This window comes from Bufo bufo, chromosome 6 (genome assembly GCF_905171765.1).
Source record: "Bufo bufo chromosome 6, aBufBuf1.1, whole genome shotgun sequence".
NCBI lineage: Eukaryota > Metazoa > Chordata > Amphibia > Anura > Bufonidae > Bufo > Bufo bufo.
The window spans coordinates 283,651,882-283,678,382 of NC_053394.1; the positions used below are offsets into that span (position 1 = coordinate 283,651,882).

Below are 26,501 nucleotides of genomic sequence, written 5' to 3' on the forward strand. Positions count from 1 at the left end.
GTGCTATTAAAAGATACAAAAAAGAAGCCCTCATACGGCTATGGAAACAGAAAACACAAAAAGAAATATGCCTCTTGGAAGCCAAAAAGGAAAAACCATAAATGAAAAAACAAAAGTTGGCTTGGTCCTGAAGAGGTAGAAGGGTTTTTCCTGCTGAATTTTTTGTAAATGTTCAGAGTAGCATAATAAAAAACAAAAGCAATCATACTCGCCTCCTCTAATCCCCTGCTGCTTCCTTTCTGATAGGTCTCTGTTTCCTGGTCCCCCTCGACACATGGTAAATGCCCACCTAGAAAATCACTGGCTGAGGCAGGTCACTAGAAGTGTTGGAACAGGAGCAAATGGAGAATCACTGTTCTGAGCCTTTTAAAAAATAATGATCGGCCAGACAACACCTTCAGGCCAGACTCAGACGAGCGAGGGCAATGTTAGGAACACGCTGCTTGTGCAAGCATGATTTCCCGTTTCTAACCTCTGCGACAGGATCGCATGCCATTATAATGCTATGTGTCTCTACCAGACCTGTATCTATTAAATTACAATGACCACATTATGTCAAAATAATTAAGTAGATTTCAGGTCTGGCAGGGAAACAAAGCATTATAAGTCATTATAATGCCATGAGATCCTGTCAGAGGAACAGAGGTCAGAACGGGCCATATGTGTTTCTAGCACTGAACTCACTCATCTGAAACTAGCCTTAAGGCCCCTTTCACACGGGCGAGTTTTCCGCGCGGGTGCAATGCGTGAGGTGAACGCATTGCACCCGCACTGAATCAGGACCCATTCATTTCTATGGGGCTGTGCACACGAGCGGTGATTTTCAGGCATCACCTGTGCGTTGCGTGAAAATCGCAGCATGCTCTATTTTGTGCGTTTTTCACGCAACGCAGGCCCCATAGAAGTGAACGGGGCTGCGTGAAAATCGCAAGCATCCGCAAGCAAGTGCGGATGCGGTGCGATTTTCACACACGGTTGCTAGGTGACGATCGGGATGGGGACCCGATCTTTATTGTTTTCCCTTATAACATGGTTATAAGGGAAAATAATAGCATTCTGAATACAGAATGCATAGTACAATAGCGCTGGAGGGGTTAAAAAAAAATAAAAAAATTTAACTCACCTTAATCCACTTGATCGCGCAGCCCGGCTTCTCTTCTGTCTTCTTCTTTGCTGTGTACAGGAAAAGGACCTGTGGAGACGTCACTCCGGTCATCACATGGTCCATCACATGATCCATCACCATGGTAAAAGATCATGTGATGGACCATGTGATGACCGGAGTGACGTCACCATAGGTCCTTTTCCTGTACACAGCAAAGAAGAGAAGCCGGGCTGCGCGAGCAAGTGGATTAAGGTGAGTTAAATTTTTTTATTTTTTTTTTAACCCCTCCAGCGCTATTGTACTATGCATTCTGTATTCAGAATGCTATTATTTTCCCTTATAACCATGTTATAAGGGAAAATAATACAATCTACAGAACACCGATCCCAAACCCGAACTTCTGTGAAGAAGTTCGGGTTTGGGTACCAAACATTACAATGTTTTGCACTCGCGCGAAAAAATCTCGCATGTTCCTGCAACGCACCCGCACCTTTTCCCGCAACGCCTGTGTGAAAGAGGCCTAAGGCCTTAGGCCTCTTTCACACTACTGTATGGATACGTTGTTCCATTTTTGTTTCCGTTGTGTTTCCGTTTCGGTTCCGTTTTTCCGTATGGCATATACAGTATACAGTAATTACATAGAACAAATTGGGCTGGGCATAACATTTTCAATATATGGTTCCGCAAAAAAACGGAACGGATATGAAAGACATACGAATGCATTTCCGTATGTATTCCGTTTTTTTTTTGTTCCGGACCCATTGACTTTAATGGAGCCACGGAACGTGATTTGCGGCCAAATATAGGACATGTTCTATCTTTGCACGGAACGGAGATACGGAAACGGAATGCATACGGAGTACATTCCGTTTTTTTGGCGGACCCATTGAAATGAATGGTTCCATTTACGGACCGTATACAGAACGCAAAAAACGGCCCGCAAAACGGAAAAAAAAACGGTAGCGTGAAAGAGGCCTAAGGCCTCATGCACACGGCCGTGCCGTTTTTTGCGGTCCGCAAACCGCGCATCCGTAAAAAACGGAAGCCGCTCGTGTTGCCTCCCGCAATTTACGGAACGGGCGCCGGCAATATAAATGCCTATTCTTGTCCGCAAAGTGCGGACAAGAATAGGACATGTTATATTTTTTTAACGGGGCCGCGGAACGGAGCCACGGATGCGGACAGCACACGGAGTGCTGTCCGCATCTTTTGCGGCCTCATTGAAGTTAATGGGTCAGCATCCGAGCCGCCAAAACGGCGGCTCGGATGCAGACCAAAACAACGGTTGCGTGCATGAGGCCTAAGGCTGTAGCCACATTCTTGCAACCCTGGTCGCTTAATGACAGAGTTCTGAGAATCACTTTATCCAGAAAGAGTCTGAGATATGGCAGTTTATCAGATAAGGCATGCGGCTTTACAAGGAAAAGCAGGCAGCTGCTTCTTCCAGAGGTTCAAATGTAGAGAAGCAAAGCCTGTTCAGTCCCAGAGCTTTATTTAGAAACCTGGTTGACTTAATCTTGTGGATGGCTTTCATGAGTCTTCATCAAAGCATCTTCAGAGAACTGTGAAATCTGCTACTTAAATCATCTATTTGATCAAGCCTGGTTAGACAGACAACAATTCCCAAATGTTCAATTCACCGCAGAATACTCGTAGAACTTCTGGTTTGCAATCAGGTAACAATAATACATTGGGAAAGACTTGGGTCAATTAATAAGAGTCTATTGATCTTAAACTGAATGTTTGATGTTCTGACGTGTTTGGCTGCTCATCCTCCGCATGGTGTCCTGACTCCTCTGAAGGAGAGAACATATGTAGCTTTTGGCCAGAATAAAATGATTGGAATTAGTGAATCTGGGAGCAAAACAGAGTACAGCACTGGCTCCACCTCAACAAATAGAAGTTCTCGAATGATTTATCAAGCCCAGGATCTGACAACCAGTTCAATTAAAACACCCTACATATATGGCACTTTGGGATGTATTATTCGGCCAGCACTTAACACATACAGTTCTATGCCCTGGATTAGACAAACCCTTTTGGCAGATTGTTCAGCAGAGTCAAACAGAAATTCAGGGAAATCACAGCTAGAGAAATATTTGTAAAAGACATGAAGAGGCAGCTTCTGTGGATGTCAGACTGGATGCCCATCAACCAGTCCGCCATGGTCCAACCAAATAGACTATATAAAAAAAATCTTGCTTAAAGGGGTAATTCTGGTTTTAATAATTATATTTATATATTTAGATAATAGGATGTTAAATAATTTTCTAATATAAATAAAGTTTTGCTACTCTCCAAACAAAAAAATGGTATGGCCCATTTTAGACTTGCAAACTGCATCCATAGGAGAGCTGGATAGGAATAAACATGATGTAAGTCATGTGACTGTAACAAGTATTATGTGACCTGGCTTTTAGTTAACTGCCGAGGTCAGTGATGGCGAACCTTTTAGAGACCGAATGCCGAAACTGCAATCCAAAACCCACGTATTTATCGCAAAGTGCCAACACGGCAATGTAACCTGAATGCCAATATAGTATATCTTCCATGTACTTTATCATTTAGTTATAATAGCCTGCCTACATTCAATGCCCTGCCTGTGCTGTTCAATAGTGTGCCCTGCGCTAATGAATGGCAGGAAAAGTCTAAGGCAGATTGGTAAAACATAGATTTTTTTCCACGGTGCTGGTTCCCACAGAGCGGGCTCTGAGTGCCGCCTCTGGTGACCGTGCCATAGGTTCGCCACCATTGGCCTAGGTGAATAATAGTGTATTGAGGAGCAGAACATGTGCAGTATACATACTATTACTAGCTTTTTTTGTGGACCGTATGCTGAACCATTCATTTCAATGGGTCTGCAAAAAAAACGGAAGTTACTCCGTGTGCATTCCGTTTCCGTATTTCCGTTCCGCAAAAAAAATAGAACATGTCCTATTATTGTCCGCATTACGGACAAGGATAGTACTGTTCTATTAGGTGCCAGCTGTTCCGTTCCGCAAAATACAGAATGCACACAGACGTCATCCGTATTTTTTGCGGACCGCAAAATACATACGGTCATGTGCATGAGCCCTTATGCGGAACAGATCATTAGAAATTATGAATGTTGGTGTGAACCCAGACTTAAAGGGGTTCATTTTTTTCTATAAAAAAATGTGCTTGTCATTGGGAAGTGCCTGCTATTTCCTTGAATGGGGATGCAGTACCAGACAAAGTCTATGAACAGAGGTGGCAGTGTTTTTTGGGGGGAGGAAAGGAGACCATTTTTCTGATCTTATCCTGGGTTAGGCCTCATGCACACGACCGTTTGTGCATCCGTGTCCGTTGTTCCGTTTTCCGTGATTTTCTGTGGGCCCATTGACTTTCAATGGGTCCATTGAAAACTCGGAAAATGCACAGTTTTTCATCCGCATCCATGATCCGTGTTTCCTGTCCGTCAAAAAAATATGACCTGTCCTATTTTTTTGATGGACAATTGTTCACGGACCCATTCAAGTCAATGGGTCCGTGAAAAAACACGGATGCACACAAGATTGTCATCCGCGTCCGTCATCCGTGTCCGTAGGCTACTTTCACACAGACGGATCCGCTGATCCATCTGCATAAAAGCTTTTTAGATCTGAGTTTTCACTTCGTGAAAACTCAGATCCAACAGTATATTCTAACACAGAGGCGTTGCCATAGTGATCGGGACGCTTCAAGTTAGAATATACTACGAATTGTGTACATGACTGCCCCCTGCTGCCTGGCAGCACCCGATCTCTTACAGGGGGCTGTGATCCGCACAATTAACCCCTCAGGTGCCGCACCTGAGGGGTTAATTGTGCGTATCATAGCCCCCTGTAAGAGATCAGGTGCTGCCAGGCAGGAGGGGGCAGACCCCCTCCCTCCCCAGTTTTAAATTCATTGGTGGCCAGTGCGGCCCCCCCTCCCTCCCCTGTATTTAACTCATTGGTGGCCAGTGCGGCCCCCCTCCCTCCCCCCCTCCCTCCCTCCCCGGTATTATATTCATTGGTGGCCAGTGCGGCCTCCCCTCTCCCCCCCCTAATTAAAATCACCTTCCCCCATCATTGGTGGCCAGTGCGGCCTCCCCTCCCCCCCCCCCTAATTAAAATCACCCCCCCATCATTGGTGGCCAGTGCGGCCTCCCCTCTCCCCCCTCCCTAATTAAAATCACCTTCCCCCATCATTGGTGGCAGCGGAGAGTTCTGATCGGAGTCCCAGTTTAATCACTGGCTGCCATGGTTACTTAGCAATTTTAGAAGCATTATACTTACCTGCGATGTCTGTGACCGGCCGGGCGCTCCTCCTACTGGTAAGTGACAGGTCTGTGCTATAAGCAATGCGCCGCACAGACCTGTCACTTACCAGTAGGAGGAGCGTCCGGCCGGTCACAGACATCGCAGGTAAGTATAATGCTTCTATTGCTAAGTAACCATGGCAGCCAGGACTGCAGTAGCGTCTTAGCTGCCATGGTAACCAATCGGAGCCCCAGGGATTAAACTGGGACTCCGATCGGAACTCTCCGCTGCCACCAATGATGGGGGAAGGTGATTTTAATTAGAAGTTGGGAGAGGGGAGGCCGCACTGGCCACCAATGATGGGGGAAGGTGATTTTAATTAGGGGGGGGAGAGGGGAGGCCGCACTGGCCACCAATGAATATAATACTGGGGAGGGAGGGAGGGAGGGAGGGGGGCCGCACTGGCCACCAATGAGTTAAATACAGGGGAGGGAGGGGGGGCCGCACTGGCCACCAATGAATTTAAAACTGGGGAGGGAGGGGGCCTGCCCCCTCCTGCCTGGCAGCACCTGATCTCTTACAGGGGGCTATGATACGCACAATTAACCCCTCAGGTGCGGCACCTGAGGGGTTAATTGTGCGGATCACAGCCCCCTGTAAGAGATCGGGTGCTGCCAGGCAGCAGGGGGCAGTTATTACACAGTTCTCAGTATATTCTAACTTGAAGCGTCCCCATCACTATGGGAACGCCTCTGTATTAGAATATACTGTCGGATCTGAGTTTCACGATCTAACTCAAATCCGATGGTATATTATAACATAGAGGCGTTCCCATGGTGATGGGGACGCTTCAAGGTAAAATATACCATCGGATTGGAGAAAACTCCGATCCGATGGTATAATATGGACTCCTGACTTTACATTGAAAGTCAATGGGGGACGGATCCATTTGCAATTGCACCATATTGTGTCAACGTCAAACGGATCCGTCCCCATTGACTTGCATTGTAAGTCAGGACGGATCCGTTTGGGTCCGCACGGCCAGGCGGACACCAAAACAACTTTTTCCTTCATGTCCGTGGATCCTCCAAAAATCAAGGAAGACCCACGGAAGAAAAAACGGACACGGATCACGGAACTACGGAACCCGTTTTTGCGGACCGCAAAAAAAAACGTCCGTGTGCATGAGGCCTTAATGTGCATTTTTTGCTGCCATTTTTTAAGCAACTTTTTGAAAAAATGAAAGAAAAAACTTTTAATCAGAAATCAAGACAAAATGGTACACGTGATCCCAGCCTTACAAGAAGACTTTTGTCATGTTCACAAGTCACCTCCTATAGTCATACTCATTTGCTGTGTGATATAATTGATGCTTTTCAGGCAAGCAATTAGGGACCATGGGCAGTGCCTTCTGGCAATTCCTTCCACTTACCAAACCATTAATTAAATCAGCTGCGCTGAAACATAGCCGTGATGAAAGTACATGTTAGAGCTGGTTTAATTAATGATTTGGGTAGGGAAATACCACACTGTATATCATTACCATTAAATGCATTGTATATGCCTGGTTGGATAAGTACTTACTACATTATTATTTGTGTGGGACTTTTAGGGTTATATAGAAATATCTGATGGAAATGTGTACAAAGCAAAAGCAGGACACTGTCTGCAAACTTCATTCATTGCAATTAGAATAGTCACAAACACATGGAAACCAGACAGACTTTGCTGTCCATTGAATAACCACTGGGAAGATGTGTTTGTTAGTTGGTTGCTGTAGTTTTGCTTTATATTTTCTATTGGTCCTATTATATGAGCTGATATAATCATCCAAATCAGTGTTTCTATGCATTTTTTCATAAGCATTAATGTCATTTACTTTCAAGAATTCATCTAAGCCCCTTTTAAAACTGTCCACTGTTCCTGCTGTGACCACGTCCTGAGGAAGTCTATTCCACAGATTCACAGGACCAGATTTATCATTAGTTCAAGTCAGAATAATAGAGTGAAAAAGTCACCCATTTTTGAGCAATCGCTAAAACTGCGCAAAAATGTGCGACTTTTTTCTGCTCTGCACTATGCTCGCCAGTTTTCTGAAAGTGGGCGTGTTTTCTTATGTAAATGAATCTCTAGACAGATTTACTATTGCGACTATTTAAAAAGTCGCAAAAAAGTTGTAAAAAAAATGTGCAATTTCACTCCAGTGAGGACCATGCTTATCTTATGAGACTTTTTAATAGAACATGCTACTTTTTCGTAAAGATGTGCGACTTTTGTAAAGCTGCTTACTGACGGATAAACTGCTACCGTCAAACCACATTTATTACAGTCTTAAAGGGCCGTTCATAAATCTGACTTGGCTAAAACTGACTTTAGCCATATGTGAAAGTGGAGTGAGCTGTCAGAGTAATGATAAATCTGTCCCACAGTTCTTACAGTAAAGAAGCTTTGACGCTTCTGGAGACTGAACTTTTTCTTCTCCAGTCGGAGGCAGTGCCCACTTGTCTTTTGAGGGCATTTTACATGGAACAGTTTTTCACTGTATTTTTTGTATGGCCCATTTATATATTTGTATAGGTTAATCATGCCCCCCCTTAGATGTCTCTTCTCATGACTAAATAAATGTCATTTTTTAAATCTTTCTTCATAACTAAGACCCTCTAGGCCCCTTATCAGTTTAGTCGCTCTCCTCTGTACTTTTTCCAGCAATAAAACTCAAACTGTATGGGGACTGAACAATTGCAGTAACGATCATTCATACCCCATGAAAACTGTAAAATTGTTACTGTAAGAGGGCCCTTTAAATGAGTAGCCTAGAATGGTGCTCATTCTAGGATAAAGTCAGTGTAAAAGATGTACAACATGGGACCACTTTTACGATTTTCTTTTTCCAGGGCCACTTTTAGTTCCCAATCGGCGCCTGCTTATGGATAAGTCAATTTGCTTTTTCAGTAACAGAAGACATCAAAGTCTGAAGTGTGACTGTGAATTTATACACAAAGTCGGGTAACTACCAATGTGCTGTTTTTACAGTTTCCATGGGGGTTGTAAACCAGCTTTACTTAACATGTGGAAGACGATTTTGCTTAATGTGGCAGTTACAGGAGCAGAGGATATATATTGTATAGCAGGTTTGACATGCAGGACTATGGATATCAGTATATAGCAGCCCAAACAGACTGGGACTTCTGGCAGCAAACAGCTACTTTACAAAATGGACCGCACCATTAAGTATCACAGGGCATAGCTGGATAGTGTATACTCTGGGTTGCCACAGATGGAGGCCAGTGCTTTTCATATGGAATCTGTGGACAACTTTTGATGTAAGTGGAAACCAGTTTGTAGCAGCAAAATCAGGATATGCAATTCATAGTTAGTCAAGTAAACAGTTAGCGCTGGCAGAGTTCATGCAATACAGTAATCAAAGCAGACAAGGTCAAGTTCAAGGAACAGAAGTTTAAAGTCAGGGGCAATCCAAGTCAATCCACACACTACAAAAACTAACAAACCTATTGGTCAAGCAAGGAGCAGTGGGGGGGGGGGCATGTTCCTTAAATAGCCATAGAGCTAAGCACTGTAAGAGTTAAGTACGGTTTATTTGCTGAACTCAGTATGTTTAGGTAACATAGAGTCAGTGAGCACCAATAGCAGAGCTGAATTTAAAGCATGGCATCTGGTCACGGGCAAGACATAGTGGACAGAGAGATGTAGTGGTAAGTTATGACAAAGTAGGGAGCCTCCGGATGTTTAAGTGTATAGCAATGTGCACGTCAATCTAATAAACTGAGTATTGGTGGTCACATACAGTGAAATACAGCGCCGCATATCTCTTACATCCAGTGTCCTCTGATGTAGACGTTCTCTTTCTTTATCTTCTCCATTGAGACCAGACCACCGTGGTGATTTCTTTCAGCCATGTCTTGTCTCTGCAGAGTTTGACAAACATTCATTATAGTTTCCTATTTTCCCATCCTTTTTCCCACCTTCTGAACACCCCACCCTACCACCTCTGTGTTTCCCAATACTATACTGCAGAAACAGATAATCACCCTGAAAATACTATTACCATACAGATTGTTCCCCCTTCAATAAATATTGGCACACAGTGTCCTAAAAAATAACTGTGCTCAGCAATTAGTTTCCCTGAAACTTATAGTGCCATAAACATAGTGTCCTCCAAAAATAATTGTGCTAACATGATACTGTGCCAGGGTGCCTCCCAATGTAGCAGTCCTCCCAAATGTCCCACCCACAGTAATAATTATCTGCCAGAGTTGACGATGTGGTAACAGTACATTCAATAGTAATCATGTCTCTCATTTTGCCCCTAGAAGTAATAATGCCCCCATAGTGGCCCCAGTATTAATAATTCCCCCTGTAATGTGTGTCTGCACAAAAAAATACTCCCTTATAATGTGTGCCAGTACAAAACTGACCTATTATAATGTTTTCCAGTAAAATAATTCCCCCTTGCAACGTGTGCCAGTATGCTCCCTTATAATTTGTGGCAGTACAAAAATACCCCCTTATGTGTGACAATACAAAAAATGCTCCCTTATAACGTGTGCCAGTACAGAAAAAACCCTTTCAGTGCCCCCTGAACAAATGAACAAATGTCCCTATAGTAGCCACTAGGAACGAGCAAATCGGCTTTGGATGAAACATCAAAAGTCGATTCGCATAAAACTTTGTTCTAATATTGTACGGAGTAGGAGCTCCGTACAGTATTAGAATGTATTGGCTCCGATCAGCGGAAGTTATTGCTTCGCAAGACTTCGCGTAATAATTTTATAAATTAATTTGTACTGTAAAAAAACATTTCCTGAACTCGGGTTTGCTTCCAAATTGTACCTTGAAACTGAACCCGAGTACTGGAAATGTTTTTTTACAGTACAAATTAATTTATGAAGTTATAACTTCTGCTCATCGGAGCCAATACATTCTAATACTCTACGGAGCTCCTGCTCCGTACAGTATTAGAACAAAGTTTTATGCTCAGAAAAAATTGGGGGTCAGTCAGCACATCCCAATGCGCAGGTGCACGTTGCTATGGCTGAAAACACAACATAGAACAAAACATGCAATGCAACAGCTCTCTGCAAACCAAATAAAGTACAAAAATGCATTATAATTTCTAATACTATGCTTATAAATTAGAGATGCTTGGCAAATACATTTTGTACAAAATTATTTGAGCCCGTCTGCCACACGTCAAGGCGATCTCTGTAAGACGGGAACCTAACACTAAATTCTACCTGTTATGTGCCATGACGGCTACCATACAATTCAGGGAGTGTAGGTTCCACATGCATGCTGGGCCCACCTTAATTTTTATCATCTTTGGTGCTAAAATGGCCTCCATTATATCCAGGGAATGCAGGTATCAACATGAATACCGAGCCCACTCCACACTTCTCCTGGTGCCAAATGGCCACCAACAAATACAATGAGAGTCCACCCTATACCTCTCCTGGTGCCAATTGGCTTCCAGTGAGTGAGGGAGAGCAGGCTAAGCTTTATACTCACACGACTAAAGTGTCAGTCACACCTCCAGTACCAACTGCAAAGAAAAAAGGGGGGTCAGTCAGCACATCCCAATTCGCAGTCAATTCGCTCATCCCTAGTAGCCACCTTACAATGTGTGCCCGTACAAAAATGCTCCATTATAAAGTGTGCTAAGTACAAAAAATGCCCCCTTATGTGCCAGTACAAAAATGCTCCCTTATAACATGTTAGTACAAAAAACGACCCCCTTTTAGTACCCCCCTTAAAATGTGTGCCAGTACAAAAATGCTCCTTTTTACAGCTGCAATGTCCCCATAGTGCTGTCTCCAGTTACAAAATAATGACCCACACCACATTGTGGCCCAACACCATGCTGCCAAATAAAAATAATAAACTCAAATACTTACCTCCATTCTGCTGTCAGTGATGCAGTGCAAGACACAGACCTCTTCTAGTCTGTGCCCTGAGCTCTGTGCAGCCCGACTCAGGCAGCGCGATAATGATGACACCGGCCTCTGATAGACTACAGGAAGTGGGACTAAAGACTATTGCTCCATGACGGCATTCAACTGTATTGCTGTCCTGAGTACAGCGATGCAGTAGAATATGTGGAGAGCGCTCATTGCCCATGGCCCTTCCGCTGCCCCTCACTTGCCCCTACCTGGTGCTGGCTGGGGCTATCGCCTCACCTCATTGGCAGTGCACCCCTGCTTACTGCCCAGCTCTCCAAGTGAAGGACCAAGCCCCATCAGTTGCATGGCAGTATAGCTGGGTTGACCCCTTCTGGGAAAGTAAGTAGTACTGCTGTCAACTGTAAGAGGGGGAAGAAGAATAGTTCTGTCCAGATCTTGCCCTGAGCAGTACAGGTTAACAACTACACCAATGCAAGAACATGGAAGCAGATGAAATTATATTTTATGTCAGAAACAAGGTAATTTACTTTAAAACATCTACTAACAGTCTTTCAGGACCTTTGCTATAAAAATGATTCATGGGATAACCACTTTAACTGGACAACCTATGTCCCTAATAAGGGTATATGAATTATATGGAGGAAGTGGGCACTTCTACTTGGTGGCCCTAACTGATGATTAGCCAAGCAGAGTGACCATACAAAGTGTTGGTATTAAGCAATGAAATCTGTAGGTCAAAAGATAAAAGCCAAAGTGAGTTGGTTCATGTCAACAGGTATGGACTCCTGGCTTTTATTCACTGCTAACCTCATCTTCTGGCAACTACCCTCTACAGGTTCCTGCCTGCAGTGCCTGGTGGATGTTGTCCCGGTAAAGAACGAAGAAGGAGATGTCATCATGTTTATCTTAAACTTTGAGGATCTGGCGTTGCTGCTGGCAAGAAAAGCTAACAAGACACTTCATCAGAGGTTGACACGAGCTGCCTTCAATTCAGGTGAGCATCTTAGGTTCTGAAGTATGGCTCTTTAATTGGTTGAAACTTTTGCCTGGATTAGGCTCTTATGCCTTACCACATAATTTGCATATGTTTTGAGCCGTGTGCTGGTCCTTTAACGTCGTCCATGCAGTTTCTAATTCTCTTCTCAATTTTTCAATAGAAAGGTCAAAAACGAAGTCGGGCTTCTTGAATTCTTCTGCTGATTCAGACCTCATGAGGTACAGAACTATCAGTCAAATACCCCAGTTTACACTCAACTTTGTGGAATTCAACCTAGAAAAGCACCGGTCAGCTTCCACAACAGAGATTGAGATTGTTGCCCCTAGCAATGCCTTTGAGAGGACACAAAATGTCACAGAAAAAGTGACCCAGGTAAGATTTTCCCCTCACCTTACTTGGTTTCCCCAACTCACCACAACCATGGTACACAATATGACACTATATATCCCAATAGTCAATCCCCTGCACAGTGGAGCTTCTGGCCACTCAGCTCTGCAGTGCAACTGCAGCACAGCTACATTCCAGTGAATAAGGCTTGCTGCAGTTACTGCATAGCCTGATAGCCAGGAGCGCTGCTCTGGAACAATGGTGATACCAGAGATCAGACCCCATCGATCATAAAGTGATGGCATGTCCTAGAAATGGCAATAACTCTTTAATCGTGTTATGATTTGATTCACAGGAAAGCTTTAGGGTATGTCCACACGGGGCATATATGCTGCGTTTTACAATAGCATAGCCGTTATACAATGGATGGTGCTTGCTTGCTAAACTGCAAAGGACGCCGCAGAGCTCACCTGAACTCCGGTGAGAACCACAGCTTCCTCAAACAGCCAATCTGCAGGGGGTGCCAGGGTTCGGACCTCCATTGATCTAGCATTGATGACATATCCTGAGGATTGGCCATCAATATAATAATCCCAGAGAACCCCTTTAAGGATACAGCTTAGTTTGGTACTTAAGTCTCCAGTATTTTTTTATTTCTCATTTTTGAATCTCCGCATTTCAAAAGCCATAAGTTTTTATATTTCTGTCAACACAACCGTATAAGGGCTTATTTTATCTGGAATGAGTTGTACTGTATATGTTAATGCCACCATTTTGGGGCACTTCTTCTCTACTGCAACTAGGATAATTTAATAGATTTTTGGTTATTGCATTTTAATCATTTTTAAAAACTTTATTCAAGTGTTTTTTACATTTATTTAGTCCCCTTAGCGGACTTGAACTTGGGATCTTACTCCTGTATTATAGTGCATAGTGGATCCTGCTCGAGGCAGGATGTAAAGGTAGTCGGGACATGGCAGGCCTTGGGGCCTTCTACCATGACAAGTACTCAGGGTGCCGATCAGAAGACAGAAGGAGCTCCCTCCCTCTGTCTAGCCTCTCAGATGCCGCAATCACAGGTGACCACAGCATCCGAGGGGATAAACTGCTGGGAACAAAGTTATCTCTGATCCCAGCAGTGAGAGCCGGGCACCAGCTGTATAATAGGGATGAAGCGGGCAGAGCTCTTGAGGCTGTGCCATTACTTTAACGTACTATTACAGCACAAAGCGTTAACTACCTGCACTCTGTGACGTAATAGTATATCCCTGAGTGCAAAGGGGTAAAGAAATCTCATCTACACTCTGCATAAAAAGCCGCAAGGAAACTGACATGTTGCACAAATTCTAAGTCTGCAGTGAAAAAGGTGAAAACCGCAGCAAATCCTTATCAAAGTCCATGACAAATCCACATGCAGTTTTTGTCTGAACTTTTTTGGCTGCATTTTGAATCTCGTGTGAACATAGCCATAATCAGAATTTCTCCAACTCTTTCAATTCTTTTAATGTTATTCCTGAAAATTTCCACTAACTTGGTTCATAATTTTAGAGGCAAGTTCCCCTCTGAAGAGATCCTTGAAGAATCTCACCATGGTGCTGGTTATACATTTGTTCTGCATCACACAAGCTCCATCTAGTGGTAATTTTAATTACTGACCGTGTTGATTTTGAACGCACTACAAATATGAAATATATTGCATGTGCTTTATATTTATTAAGAAATGCACAATATTTTTTGTTTCACTTGGCTCTACATTTTATTACCATTAAAAGGGCATATTAACCATAGGCATTCATAGGATATCCCTAGGATACTTCATATATATCTCATAGGCTGTTTCGGTATCCACAAAAATCAATGATTTTTTCAAAGTTCTAATGACTAGTATTGTGCTGGGATATGCCATCAATGTCAGATAGGTATGGGTCCCAGAGGTGGGAACTGCACCAATCTCCAGAACAGTCCCCCTGAAGTGAAGGAGAGCATACCCACTCTCCATTTACTGCTATAGGAGTTAAACAAATAGCTGAGCGCCAGCTCAGCTGTTTCTGGCAGTTCCAAAGAAGTGAATGGAGAGGTGACTGTGCATGCGTGTGTGCTCTCCATTCACTGCTATGGGACTTGTGAAAATAGTCGAGCATGCTATTTTCGGCACTCGCATAGCAGTTAATGGAGGTGTGACCCACACCAATCTGACTTTGATCGCATATCCTGGAGATATGCTATTAAAGTCTGAGATGGACAAACCCACTAATAACACTTATTCTCTGTCCACAGGATATGGTATAAGTGTTTGATCGCTAGAAATCCAACCCCTGGGACCCTCAGCAAACATGAGACAGGGGTCTTTAAATGCCACCGAACGGTCTCAGTGGTTCTACGTCCATCTTTATTCACTTCTATGGGGCTTATGGGAGCTCTGGAATAAGTGTCATTAGTGGCACAACCCCTTTAAGACTACTTTCACACTTGCGGTAGGAGGGTCTGGCAGGCTGTTCCGGTGGAAATCTGGCCACAGCACGGAAAACAAGCCGTCAGGAGGCCGGGCAAAAACCACAGCATGCTGTAGTTTTTGTCTGACCGCCTTTCGGCATGATTGCCGTGCTGCGGCTGGACATCTTTATGGTTATTGGCGCCGGAGCGGACTTCGGGCGGCACTGTGGGCTAGCGTTAGCATGGATCCAGCAGGCTGTTCCCATGCCGGAACCTGCTACCGCAAGTGTGAAAGTATCCTAAGATGTCAAAAATTAAAGCATTGTTCCATAATAACCTTAATCTGTCTTGTTCTTGAGCTGACCGCGACATAGAAGAGGTTTGTGTCGGGTGAGGGAGAGCATCGAGTCCCCGCGCTGCTGTGGCAGGGACCCGATGCGACACAAGGCAGCCCGATGCCGTGCAGAGGCTGCCCAATGCCTTGCACGGCATCGGGAACTGCCTTCTACGGGAGCCGAGGAGATCCAGCCTCAGGCTGGATCTCCTAGGCAACCTGTTAGTGTATGACTCAGTGTCATACACTAACAGGCAATGTTTTACAATACAGATGTATTGTAATGCATTGCAGAGGGGATCAGACCCCCAAAACTGAATGTCATAAATAAAGTAAAGTAAAAAAAGTAAAAAAACAAAGTGTTTTTAATAAAATTAATAAAGTAATAAAATTAATAACGTAAAAAAGAAAAAAAAAAAGCCCCTTTCCCCTTATTTTATAATAAAAAACAGAAAAAAAAAAAAAAACACACATATTAGGTATCGCCGCGTCCGTAATGACCGGCTCTATAAATATATCACATGATCCACCCTGTCCGATAAACACCATAAAAAAATAGAAATTAAAACAGTGCAAAAAAAAAGCCATTTTTGTCACCTTACATCACAAAAAGTGCAACACCAAGCGATCAAAAAGGCGTATGCACCCCAAAATGGTATCAATAAAACCGTCACCTCATCCCGCAAAAAACTAGCCCCTACCTAAGCCATTCGCCCAAAAAATAAAAAAAACTATAGCTCTCAGAACATGGAGACACTAAAACATCATTTTTTTGGTGTCAAAACTGCAATTATTGTGCTAAAGTGAAACACATAAAAAAAATATACATATTAGGTATGTAAGCCATTTTTGTCACATTACATCACAAAAATTGCAACAGCAAGTGATAAAAAAGGCGTATGCCCCCCAAAATAGTACCAATCAGACCATCACCTCATCCCACAAAAAATGAGACCCTACCTGAGAGAATCGGTCAAAAAATAAAAAAGCTATGGCTCTCAGACTATGAGTCACTAAAATATCATTATTTCGGTTTCAAAAATGCTATTATTGTGTAAAACTTAAATATATAAGAAAAAGTAGACATATTAGGTATTGCCACGTGCGTAACGATCTGCTCTATTAAAATGTCACATGACCTAATCCCTCGGTTAAACGCTGTAAAAATAAAAAATAAAAACGGTGCCAAAACATCCTTTTTTTTTTACCTTGCCTCACAAAAAACATAATATAGAGCAATAAAAAAATAATATGCACCCCAAAATAGTACCAGTAAAACTGGCACCTTATCCCGTAGTTTCCAAAATGTGGTCACTTTTTTGAGTTTCTACTGTAGGGGTACATCAGGGGGGCTTAAAATGGGACATGGCATCTAAAAAATAGTTCAGCTAAATTTGCCTTCCAAAAACCATATGGCGTTCCTTTCCTTCTGCGCCCTGCCGTGTGCCCGTACAGCAGTTTATGATCAAATGTGGGGTGTTTCTGTAAACCGCAGAATCAGGGTAATAAATATTGAGTTTTATTTGGCTGTTAACCCTTGCTTTGCTACTGGAAAAAATGGATTAAAATGTAAAATCTGCCAAAAAAGTGAAATTCTGAAATTTCATCTCCATTTTCCATCAATTCTTGTGGAACACCTAAAGGGTTAATAAAGTTTGTAAAATCAGTTTTGTATACCTTGAGGGGTGTAGTTTCTAAAATGGGGTAATTTTTGGGTGGTTTCTATTATGTAAGCCTTACAAAGTGACTTCAGACCTGAACTGGTCCTTAAAAAGTGGGTTTTGGAAATTTTCTGAAAAATTGAAAGATTTGCTTACATACTTCTAAGCCTTCTAACGTCCCCAAAAAATAAAATGTCATTTTCTAAATGATCCAAACATGAAGTAGACATATGGGGAATGTAAAGTAATAACTTTTTTTGAAGGTATTACTATCTATTATAAAAGTAGAGAAATTGAAATTTGAAAATTTGCTAATTTTTCAAAATATTTGGTAAATTTGGTATTTTTTTATGAATAAAAATATTTTTTTTAACTTATTTTTACCACTGTCATGAAGTACAATATGTGACGAGAAAAAAATCTCTGAATGGCCTGTATAAGTAAAAGCGTTTTAAAGTTATCACCACATAAAGTGACACATGTCAGATTTTCAAAAAATGGCCTGGGCAGGAAGGTGAAAACAGGCCCGGGGTTGAAGGGGTTAAACACCTGCTGGCCAATCACAGAGTGCTGCTTGTCAGAACCTCATAGGTCATGCGATGATCCTACTCATTAGCACCTGTGCAGCAAATCCCTAATCAACTTTGAATTTATGCACAGATGCTTTACCTGCCAGTGGTCGACGTAGCGCATAAGATGCACGTACACTCGGCCGCGCATTCCTTTGCGAATCACCCCTCGGGCGTGCACGCGGACGCCCAACCGACTCGGCGCGGGCATGGGATCGCGCCAGCATGGACGCCGGAACGGAACCCGCAGGAAACACCGGAGACAGGACCGGCCGTAACGTATTGCCATCAGCCAAGCAAGTCTGCCTTCGAGATCCCCGCGGCCCTCCCCTCCGGCGCCCATGCGGACACTCCACCGTATCTGCCCGCATGGGAACAGGAACCGCAGACTCCCTTACATTACCCCCCCCCCCCCCCCCCCCCCTCAAGGAGGCAGCTCAGAAGACTCCAAACGGGCGGATTCTCATGGTGGAAAGTAGCTACCAATTCCTCCGCATGAACCTGGCGGGCAGGTACCCAACATCTCTCCTCTGGACCAAATCCCTTCCAGTCCACTAAATACTGGAGAGCTCTCTGGACAAAGCGGGAATTCAAAATCTTATTGACCTTAAATTCCGGCTCCCCTTGAACCTCCACCGGAGATGGAGTTCGAATAAAGGGAGCTGACTCATCCGCCGATTTGAGCAATGAAACATGAAAGGTGTTCACTCCTCGAATCGACGGAGGAAGAGCAACCTTGTAAGTCACCCGGTAAATTTTTTAGTTTCAATCGTTTTTTATTTTATCAGCACTATAAAACAAAGGATATAAAAGCAATAGGTGTGGACGCAGCCACATGATATATATGAAAGTATATGGACATGTTAGCAGTTAGTGGACGCAGCCACAATTTTTGGTAATAGCATGAGCTAATGGTATAGTAGACAAGTGAAGTATCTTCATAAAGTCTGTTTACTCAGCGCCATCATGAAGTGCATTTGAACAATAAAACAGAACATAGCCGTCACTAATTTGGCGACCGCCAACAAGACGAATCATAACTAGAAGCTGTGGAAGGCCACAGAACAAATAGGTACAATGAGACCTGAGAAGAGAGGGGTGAGAGCAGATGAAAGGAAAAGGGAAGGGGAAAAAACAAGAGGGAAAGACTTGGGGGCTTCTGATCGCAGTCTTGTCATCTCAACAGACAATCAGGGCAACCTATATTAGGAAGAATAGAGAGCACTACAGGTCCACCCACTCCAGGCCGCTTGTCTGAATTTAATAGGAATAATTGATGAGGGTAAGGAGTGTTCGTATCTACAAGTCTGATTTATCTCTTGTATAACTTCAGAAACAGAAGGAGGAGTTGGATTTTTCCAATGTCTGGTAATGACCAGTTTAGCGCTGAGTAGAATATGGCCTGTAATCTGTCTGTGGGGAGAGGGAATCTCGTTAATCCCCAAAAACAGCAAGGCCAACTCTGGGCAAGGGTCCACCCTGTGGTTTATTAGGTTAGAAACAAGTCGGAAGATGTTTTCCCAGTACTCAGTGAGGATAGGGCAGGACCAAAGAATATGGAGCAATGAACCAGCTCCGCCACAATTCCTCCAGCAGTAAGGGGAAGTGGAGGGGTAAATTATATGAAGTCTCTGGGGTGTAAAGTACCAGTGAAGAATGTTTTTTAAACCTGCTTCATAATGGGTTACACATTTGAAGTTTGACACAATAAATCCTATGGCAGCAGTCCAGGATTCATCAGGGAAGGACTTCTTTAGTTCTTTTTCCCATCTATGGATGGGAGGGGATTTAGTGAAGGTAGCTTTATCTCCCAGTAAATCATATAGGTGTCTCGTGGAGTGTCGCTTAAATAGAGAAGGAAATTGAAATAGTCGCAAGATGGACAGGTCGACTTGTGGGGATTGTAAGATCTTTGATAAGAAATGTCGGATTCTCAAATATGTATAGAATTCAGAATGAGGTAGGGCGAAAGCGCTTTGAAGAGTAGCGAAGGGAAGAAGGGATTGATCCTCTATCATTTGGGAGACAGTATCAATTCCTCTATCCCGCCATGATGCTAGACTAATGTCTCGTATAGACAATTCAATCGCGTGAGTTGAGGTGATTTTAAAGAATTGTGTCGATGTATCTTTTGATGTATTATGAATTTTAGTCCAAAGAGCACCAGCATGTGATATCGTAAGAAAAGGATGCGCAGGGGAGGCAGGACCCCATAACAGATGAATCAGGTAATCTCTAATATGAACCTGTTTTAGTGCGTGAAGTTCAATCTGCTGCCACGCTTTTTCGGTATTAGACGCCCACCATTCCCTAGTAAATGAAAGGCCTATTGCCACAAAATAATCTTTAATGTCGGGGAGACCCACCCCACCTGCACATTTCCTCCTAGTTAGAAGTTATCGAGCCACTCTAGGTTTAGAGTTTCCCAAATATATTTACCCAGCAAAGCTTGAGCTTTTTGAAAAAATGCAGCAGGGATCGGAATTGGGAGGGCTCAAAAGATATAAATAATTTTCGGTAGGGTCATAATCTGGAAAGATGCTATCCTACCCACCCAAGAAACCATTTGCATAGAGAAGCTCGCGAAGTCCGTGGACATGGTGGCTAGAATGGGAACATAATTACGCGTGTAGAGTAGAGAGCAGGGCGAGGTGATCTTAACTCCCAAATAAGATATCTCCGAGGATTGCCAGTCGAGGTCAAAAGTGGCTTTTAAAGTGGCTTGATCAGTGGGCGAAATGTTTATAGGAAGGGCCTGTGATTTTGAACCATTAATCTTATAATATGAAAGGGATCCATAGTGGGAAATTACATTGAGTGCAGCTGATAAGGATTGTGAGGGATTTGTCAAAGTAAGTATGATATCATCTGCGTATAGGGAAATAGTATGGGATCTGCTACCAATCTCAACTCCAGAAACGGTGGGTAAGGTTCTAATATGTTGTGCCAATGGTTCTAACGCAAGGATAAATAGGAGCGGGGATAGGGGACATCTCTGCCTCGATCCACCCGGTAAATTTTTTGTTGACGCAACAGGATGTTTCGGGTGAAGACCCACACTGGATCTCCTACCTTAAACTCTTGCTCCGTAGTGCGATGGCAGTCAGCAAATTCTTTCTGTTGCGCCACCCCCCTACGAAGATTCCGCTGTGTCAACAACCAAATGGGCTGTCTATCCTGGAACCATTGATTCACCACTGGACAGTCAGTGGAGGCCCCTGCCAGAGAGGAGAGTCTTGGATCCCTGCCCCCTACACACCTGAACGGAGACATCTTGGTAGAGGCATGTTCGGAGTTCTTATAAGCCACCTCTGCGGAGTGGAGGTGAGCTGCCCATACCTCCTGGCAGTCTGACACGAAACACCGGAGATACTGTTCCAGGGTCTGGTTCGTTCTTTCTTTCTGCCCGTTAGTCTCTGGTTGAAAACGAAATGAAAATAACTGCGTAATCCTTAGACAGGAGCAGAAGTAACGCCAGAAACGGGAAATAAACTGAACTCCCCTATCTAAAACAATATCCTCCGGTGCCCCATGTAATCGGAAGACATGTTTCACAAACAGATCTGCCAGCTCTCCAGCCGACGGCAATCCAGGAAGTGGAATAAAATGAGCCATTTTACTAAAACGATCCACCACTACCCAAATTACCGTACAGCCGGAAGACCTAGGCAGATCTGTTATGAAATCCATAGACACGTGGGTCCACGGGGCGGAAGGAATGGACAGAGGAAGCAAAGTATCAGAAGGGGTGGACCAAAACGATTTACAGCGAGCACAGACACTACATGCTTGGACATAGGCTTTGACATCAGAAAGCATCTTGGGCCACCAGACATGACATTTACAAAGGGATATGGTTTTCATTATCCCCGGGTGCCCGGCCGACTTAGAATTATGCAATTGTTGCAAAACCCTGAAATTTAAAGGCACAAACAGCCGACCTTTCGGTTTGTTAGGAGGGCTCTCCGTCTGTAAAGGTAAGAGCAGTGAAGACAGATCCTCCATTATCCTTGAGGTGTCCAAGGCGGCTACGAAACACCTCGCAGGGATAATGGGTTCTGGCTCAGTGTCATGTCCAGAAGGGGCTTCAGGGAAACAACGGGAAAGAGCATCCGCTTTGACATTCTGGGTTCCTGGTTTATAGGTTAAGCGGAAATTAAAGCGGGTAAAAAACAATGCCCAGCGGGCTTGGCGAGAATTTAATCTCTTAGCCCCTTCGATATACTCGAGGTTCTTGTGGTCAGTGTAATGTGATGTTCCGCCAATGTCTCCACTCTTGAAAGGCCAACTTAACCCCCAAAAGCTCTCTATTACTGATATCATAGTTATGCTCGGCTGGAGAGAGCTTCCGAGAGAAAAAGGCACAAGGATGAGGCCTCTCAGGATCTCCAGAGTACTGAGACAAAACCGCCCCCCACTCCGACCTCAGAGGCGTCAACCTCAAAGAAAAAAGGTTGAGAAGTGTCTGGATGAGTGAGGATTGGAGCTGAGCAAAAGGCTTGCTTTAGCGTCTCAAACGCTTCGCCAGTCTCTTTCGTCCACTCAGGAGGGTTCATCCCCTTCTTAGTGAGGTTAGTGAAAGGCAGAAAAGTTCTTAATAAATTTGTGATAGAAATTGGCGAAACCTAGGAAATGCTGTAATCCCTTCAGATTTCTAGGCTGAGGCCAGTCCAGGACAGCTGAGAGCTTGGAGGGGTCCATCGCCAATACTCGTTCAGAGACTATATACCCTAGAAAAGGCAATTCTTTCACTTCAAACAAGCATTTCTCAAGCTTGGCGTACAAGTGATTCTCTCTCAGCCTCTGGAAAACCTGACAAACATGATCCCGGTGAGTCTGCAAGTCTGCAATCCCGGTGAGTCTGCAAGTAGATTAGTATGTCATCTAAATAGACAACCACGAATCTACCCAAGAAATCCTAGAGGACATCATTGATGAACTCCTGGAAGACTGCGGGAGCATTATAGAGACCGAAAGGCATCACAAAATACTCATAATGCCCGTCTCTAGTATTAAATGCGGTCTTCCATTCGTCACCCTTACGAATACGTACTAAGTTGTACGCACCCCTCAAATCGAGTTTGGTAAAAATCTTTGCCCCTGCCACCTGAGCAAACAAATCTTCAATAAGTGGAAGGGGGTACCGATTCTTCACCATAATTCGATTGAGGGTCTCAATCCGCCGTCTTTCTTCTCCACGAAAAAGAATCCTGCCCCTGCGGGAGTAGTGGACGGTCGGATGAAACCCTTATCGAGATTCTCCTTTATATATTCTCGCTGGGCCTGGATTTCAGGCCCAGTGAGATTATACAGATGCCCTCTGGGTGGCATGGTACCTGGCAACAAATCAATAGGACAAGCATATTGCCTATGAGGAGGTAACACATCGGCCCCTTGTGGGCTAAACACATCTTGGAAGTGATGATAGCGTTTGGGTAATGCACTAAGCACTTCTGTGGATTCAAGTGGCAACACCGGGCAAACGCACCTAGTGCAGCAGTCAGAACTCCACTTGCAAATTTGTCCGGAACACCAGTCCAGAACTGGATTATGAAGCCTCAACCAGGGGAGGCCCAAAATCATAGGAGTGGATGGCATGTCCAGGGTTAAAAGGTTTAAGACTTCCCGGTGACCAGCCCCTACTGTTACCTGCAACCCGGGTGTCATCCACAATGACCGGCCTTCTTGAAGGGGAGACCCATCCACAGCGGTGACGGAAATGGCTTCTCCATGTTTGAAGACTTGGATCTGTAGTCGTTGGACCAGAGAAGAGTCAATGAAATTACCGGCAGCTCCCGAGTCAAGTAAGGCGGAGAAAGGATGGTTCTTCCCTTGCCACTCAATAGTAATAGGTATGAGAAGATTACTTCTTTTAAGAGGAGGCAGCAGAGTACCTAGTGGATTCTCCTCAATCTCCACTAGGCTTTGTCGTTTCCCGACAATAGAAAAGGAAATTTCTTTAGTCTGTGCCCAACTCCTCCACAATATAAACAAAGACCCTCTCCATAGTGGTAAGACGCGAAGACCCCAGTTCCATGGGTTCCTCAGACAGTTTACCGGGTCGTGGAGATGGGGTGGAAGAAACTGAATGAGAAGCCTGCTCCAGACGACGTTCTCGAATGCGACAATCGGCGTCAATTGCTTGCTGGATTGCCACATCTAGAGATGATGGAGATGGTAGAGATAATAGTATATCTCTGACAGAGTCGGAGAGTCCCAACCGGAACCGGTGGTGAAGAGCAGCATCCCCCCAGTTGGTAAAGGTGGCCCAGCGAAGGAACTCTGCAGCAAATTCTTCCGCTGTGAGCTGTCCTTGTTGGAGGTGTTCCAGTTGAGTCTCAGCAGTTCGAGTGCGATCTGGGTTGTCATACAAAACCCCCATAGCATGAAAGAAGGCCTCAACTGAGTCAAATGCGGGATTCCCCTGTCTGGAGGTTAAAAGCCCAGCGTTGCGGGTACTTCCTCAATAGAGACATCACTATGCCGATCCTTTGCTTGGTATTACCCGATGATACAGGGCGCAGTTCAAAGTATAAGCGGCAGGAGTCACGGAAGTTGAGAAACTCCTGCCTATTACCTGAAAAAAAACTCAGGTAGGGGTATCTTGGGTTCCACTGGGCATTCTGCTGAAGTCGGGTCGGGCAAACCCTGGCCTCCCTGGAGGAGGATTTTAAGCTCGTCCCCGACTGTTGCCAGTTGTGCATGGGTCTTATTAATATTCACAGCAGAGATATTTATCCTGTGTTGGACCAAGAGGTTTGCTGCTCCAGTCAATTCCACTAGCTGCTGTTGGATACGATCCATGATAACTGGAAGTTGGGGCTCACTGTTCTGTAATGCTGCAGAACCCCAAGCAACCAGGCAAAGATTTGAAAAAAACTTGGATTTATTGAAAACACAGCAGTAAAGTCCAAGCCAGAAATCATACAGAAATAACGTAGTCCAAGTAATAACCTCTAGGGAAAATGTCAGAGAAAAGCCAGACCAGGCTAACGTTCATACAGAAGAGTCAGTGAAACCAGTTACCTAAGGATGAAACAGTGAAGTATCCAAGGTCCAATCCGAGGCGACACACGGTGCAACTGTAGAGCAGAGACAAAGTTTCCAGAGGCATTCACTAGATGAAGACACACAGAGTTCATGCATGAAACAAACTTAGTGAATCTGAACCAGTATACTCCCAGGTTGTAGAGACAACAGTAAGCACTGATCAGCCAGGGAGATCACCTTTTAAAGGGAGTCTGTCACCAACCTGACTGGTTTTAAACCGATCACATAGTTCAGTGGGACACAAAGACATGACACAGATGTTACCTTTGTTTAATTTTTCAGATCATACAAATCGCCCAAAAAGTCATTTTTTATGATATGCTAATGAGCCGTCGGAAGTGCCCAGGGGCGGAGAGTTTGCTGAAAGTGCCCAAGTTCCCCCGCCTCACTCGCGCCTAACTCCGCCCCTCAGTAAACTCCGGCCAGCCCTGTGGCTCTGTGACTTCATATATCCCTATAGGCCGTTCGCGCATCGCTGCCGGGCCCGGGCATGCGCAGTGTTCTGCCCACAGTGGGAAGAGGCACAGAGATATGCAGTGCGCATGCGCCAGTTTCTGGAGTAAAATCTGCGCATGCGCACTGCATATCTTTGTGCCTCTGCGATGCACGAAAGGCCTATAGGGAAATATGATGTCACAGAGCCACACGGCTGGCCTGAGCTTACTGAGGGGCGGAGTTAGGCACGAGTGAGGCGGGGGAACTTAGGCACTTTCTGCAAACTCTCCGCCCCTGGGCACTTGCGACGGCTCATTAGCATATCATAAAAACTACTTTTTGGGCGATTTGGATGATCTGAAAAATTAAACAAAGGTAACATCTGTGTCATGTCTTTGTGTCCCACTGAACTATGTGATCGGTTTAAAACCGGTCAGGTTGGTGACAGACTCCCTTTAAACACCTGCTGGCCAATCACAGAGTGCTGCTTGTCAGAACCTCATAGGTCAGGGATGCCCAACCTGCGGCCCTCCAGCTTTTGCAAAACTACAACTCCCAGCATTCACAGACAGCCTACAGCTATCAGTCTACAGCAGGGCATGGTGGGAGCTGTAGTTTTATAACAGCTGAAGGGCCGCAGGTTGGGCATACCTGTCATAGGTCATGCGATGATCCTACTCATTAGCACCTGTGCAGCAAATCCCTAATCAACTTTGAATTTGTGCACAGATGCTTTACCTGCCAGTGGCCGACGTAGCGCATAAGATGCACGCACACTCGGCCACGCATTTCTTTGCGAATCATCCGTCGGGACGCCCAACCGACTCGGCACGGGATTGCGCCAGCATGGATGCCGGAACGGAACCAGCAGGAAACACAGGAGGCAGGACCAGCCGCAACGTATTGCCATCAGCCCGGCAAGTCTGCCTCCGAGATCCCCGCAGCCCTCCCCTCCGGCGCCCATTCGGACGATCCACCGTATCTGCCCGCAAGGGAACCGGAACCGCAGACTCCCTTACATGGGTTTTATGTTCTAGTTGTTGTACTGGCTCAGCTACTAGGAAAATACAAATCCCAGCATGTCAGCATGTTGAAGTTCCAAAATGCAGAGACTTGGGAGAGGACAGGAGTGGTAGTGGTGGCAAGGATAGGGGAACTTGTAGTCACTGTAGCAGTCCTCACTCTGGCGCACTCTGGCCATGCAGTGAAGAGAGGGCACAACTTTTCTTCCCCTTGGAGCACACCTTGGTTTAGGGGCTCCTGCCTGGTAGAAGGAGGGGTGCCTTTGGTGTTAGTGGGTTTTGAGGTGCAGGGCAGGGCTCTCTTGAGGTACTGGAAAAATGGGAATGGTGTGACAATGCCGGTAGGTGATGCAAGGCAAAGATGAGGCCAATTTTGGGGTAACCAGTCCACTGTACCTTACTGAAG

The 26,501-nt window shown here is 44.6% G+C and overlaps 1 protein-coding gene across 1 annotated transcript in view; it reads left to right on the plus strand.

The window, feature by feature from the left end:
* KCNH6 (potassium voltage-gated channel subfamily H member 6) overlaps window positions 1–26,501 on the plus strand; it is a 270,069-nt gene that overhangs the window by 181,050 nt on the left and 62,518 nt on the right. Inside the window, exons 3-4 of the mRNA XM_040435520.1 lie at window positions 12,103–12,261; window positions 12,425–12,636. Of these exons, the coding sequence (XP_040291454.1) occupies window positions 12,103–12,261; window positions 12,425–12,636 (371 nt within the window). The remainder of the gene's footprint in view (window positions 1–12,102; window positions 12,262–12,424; window positions 12,637–26,501) is intronic.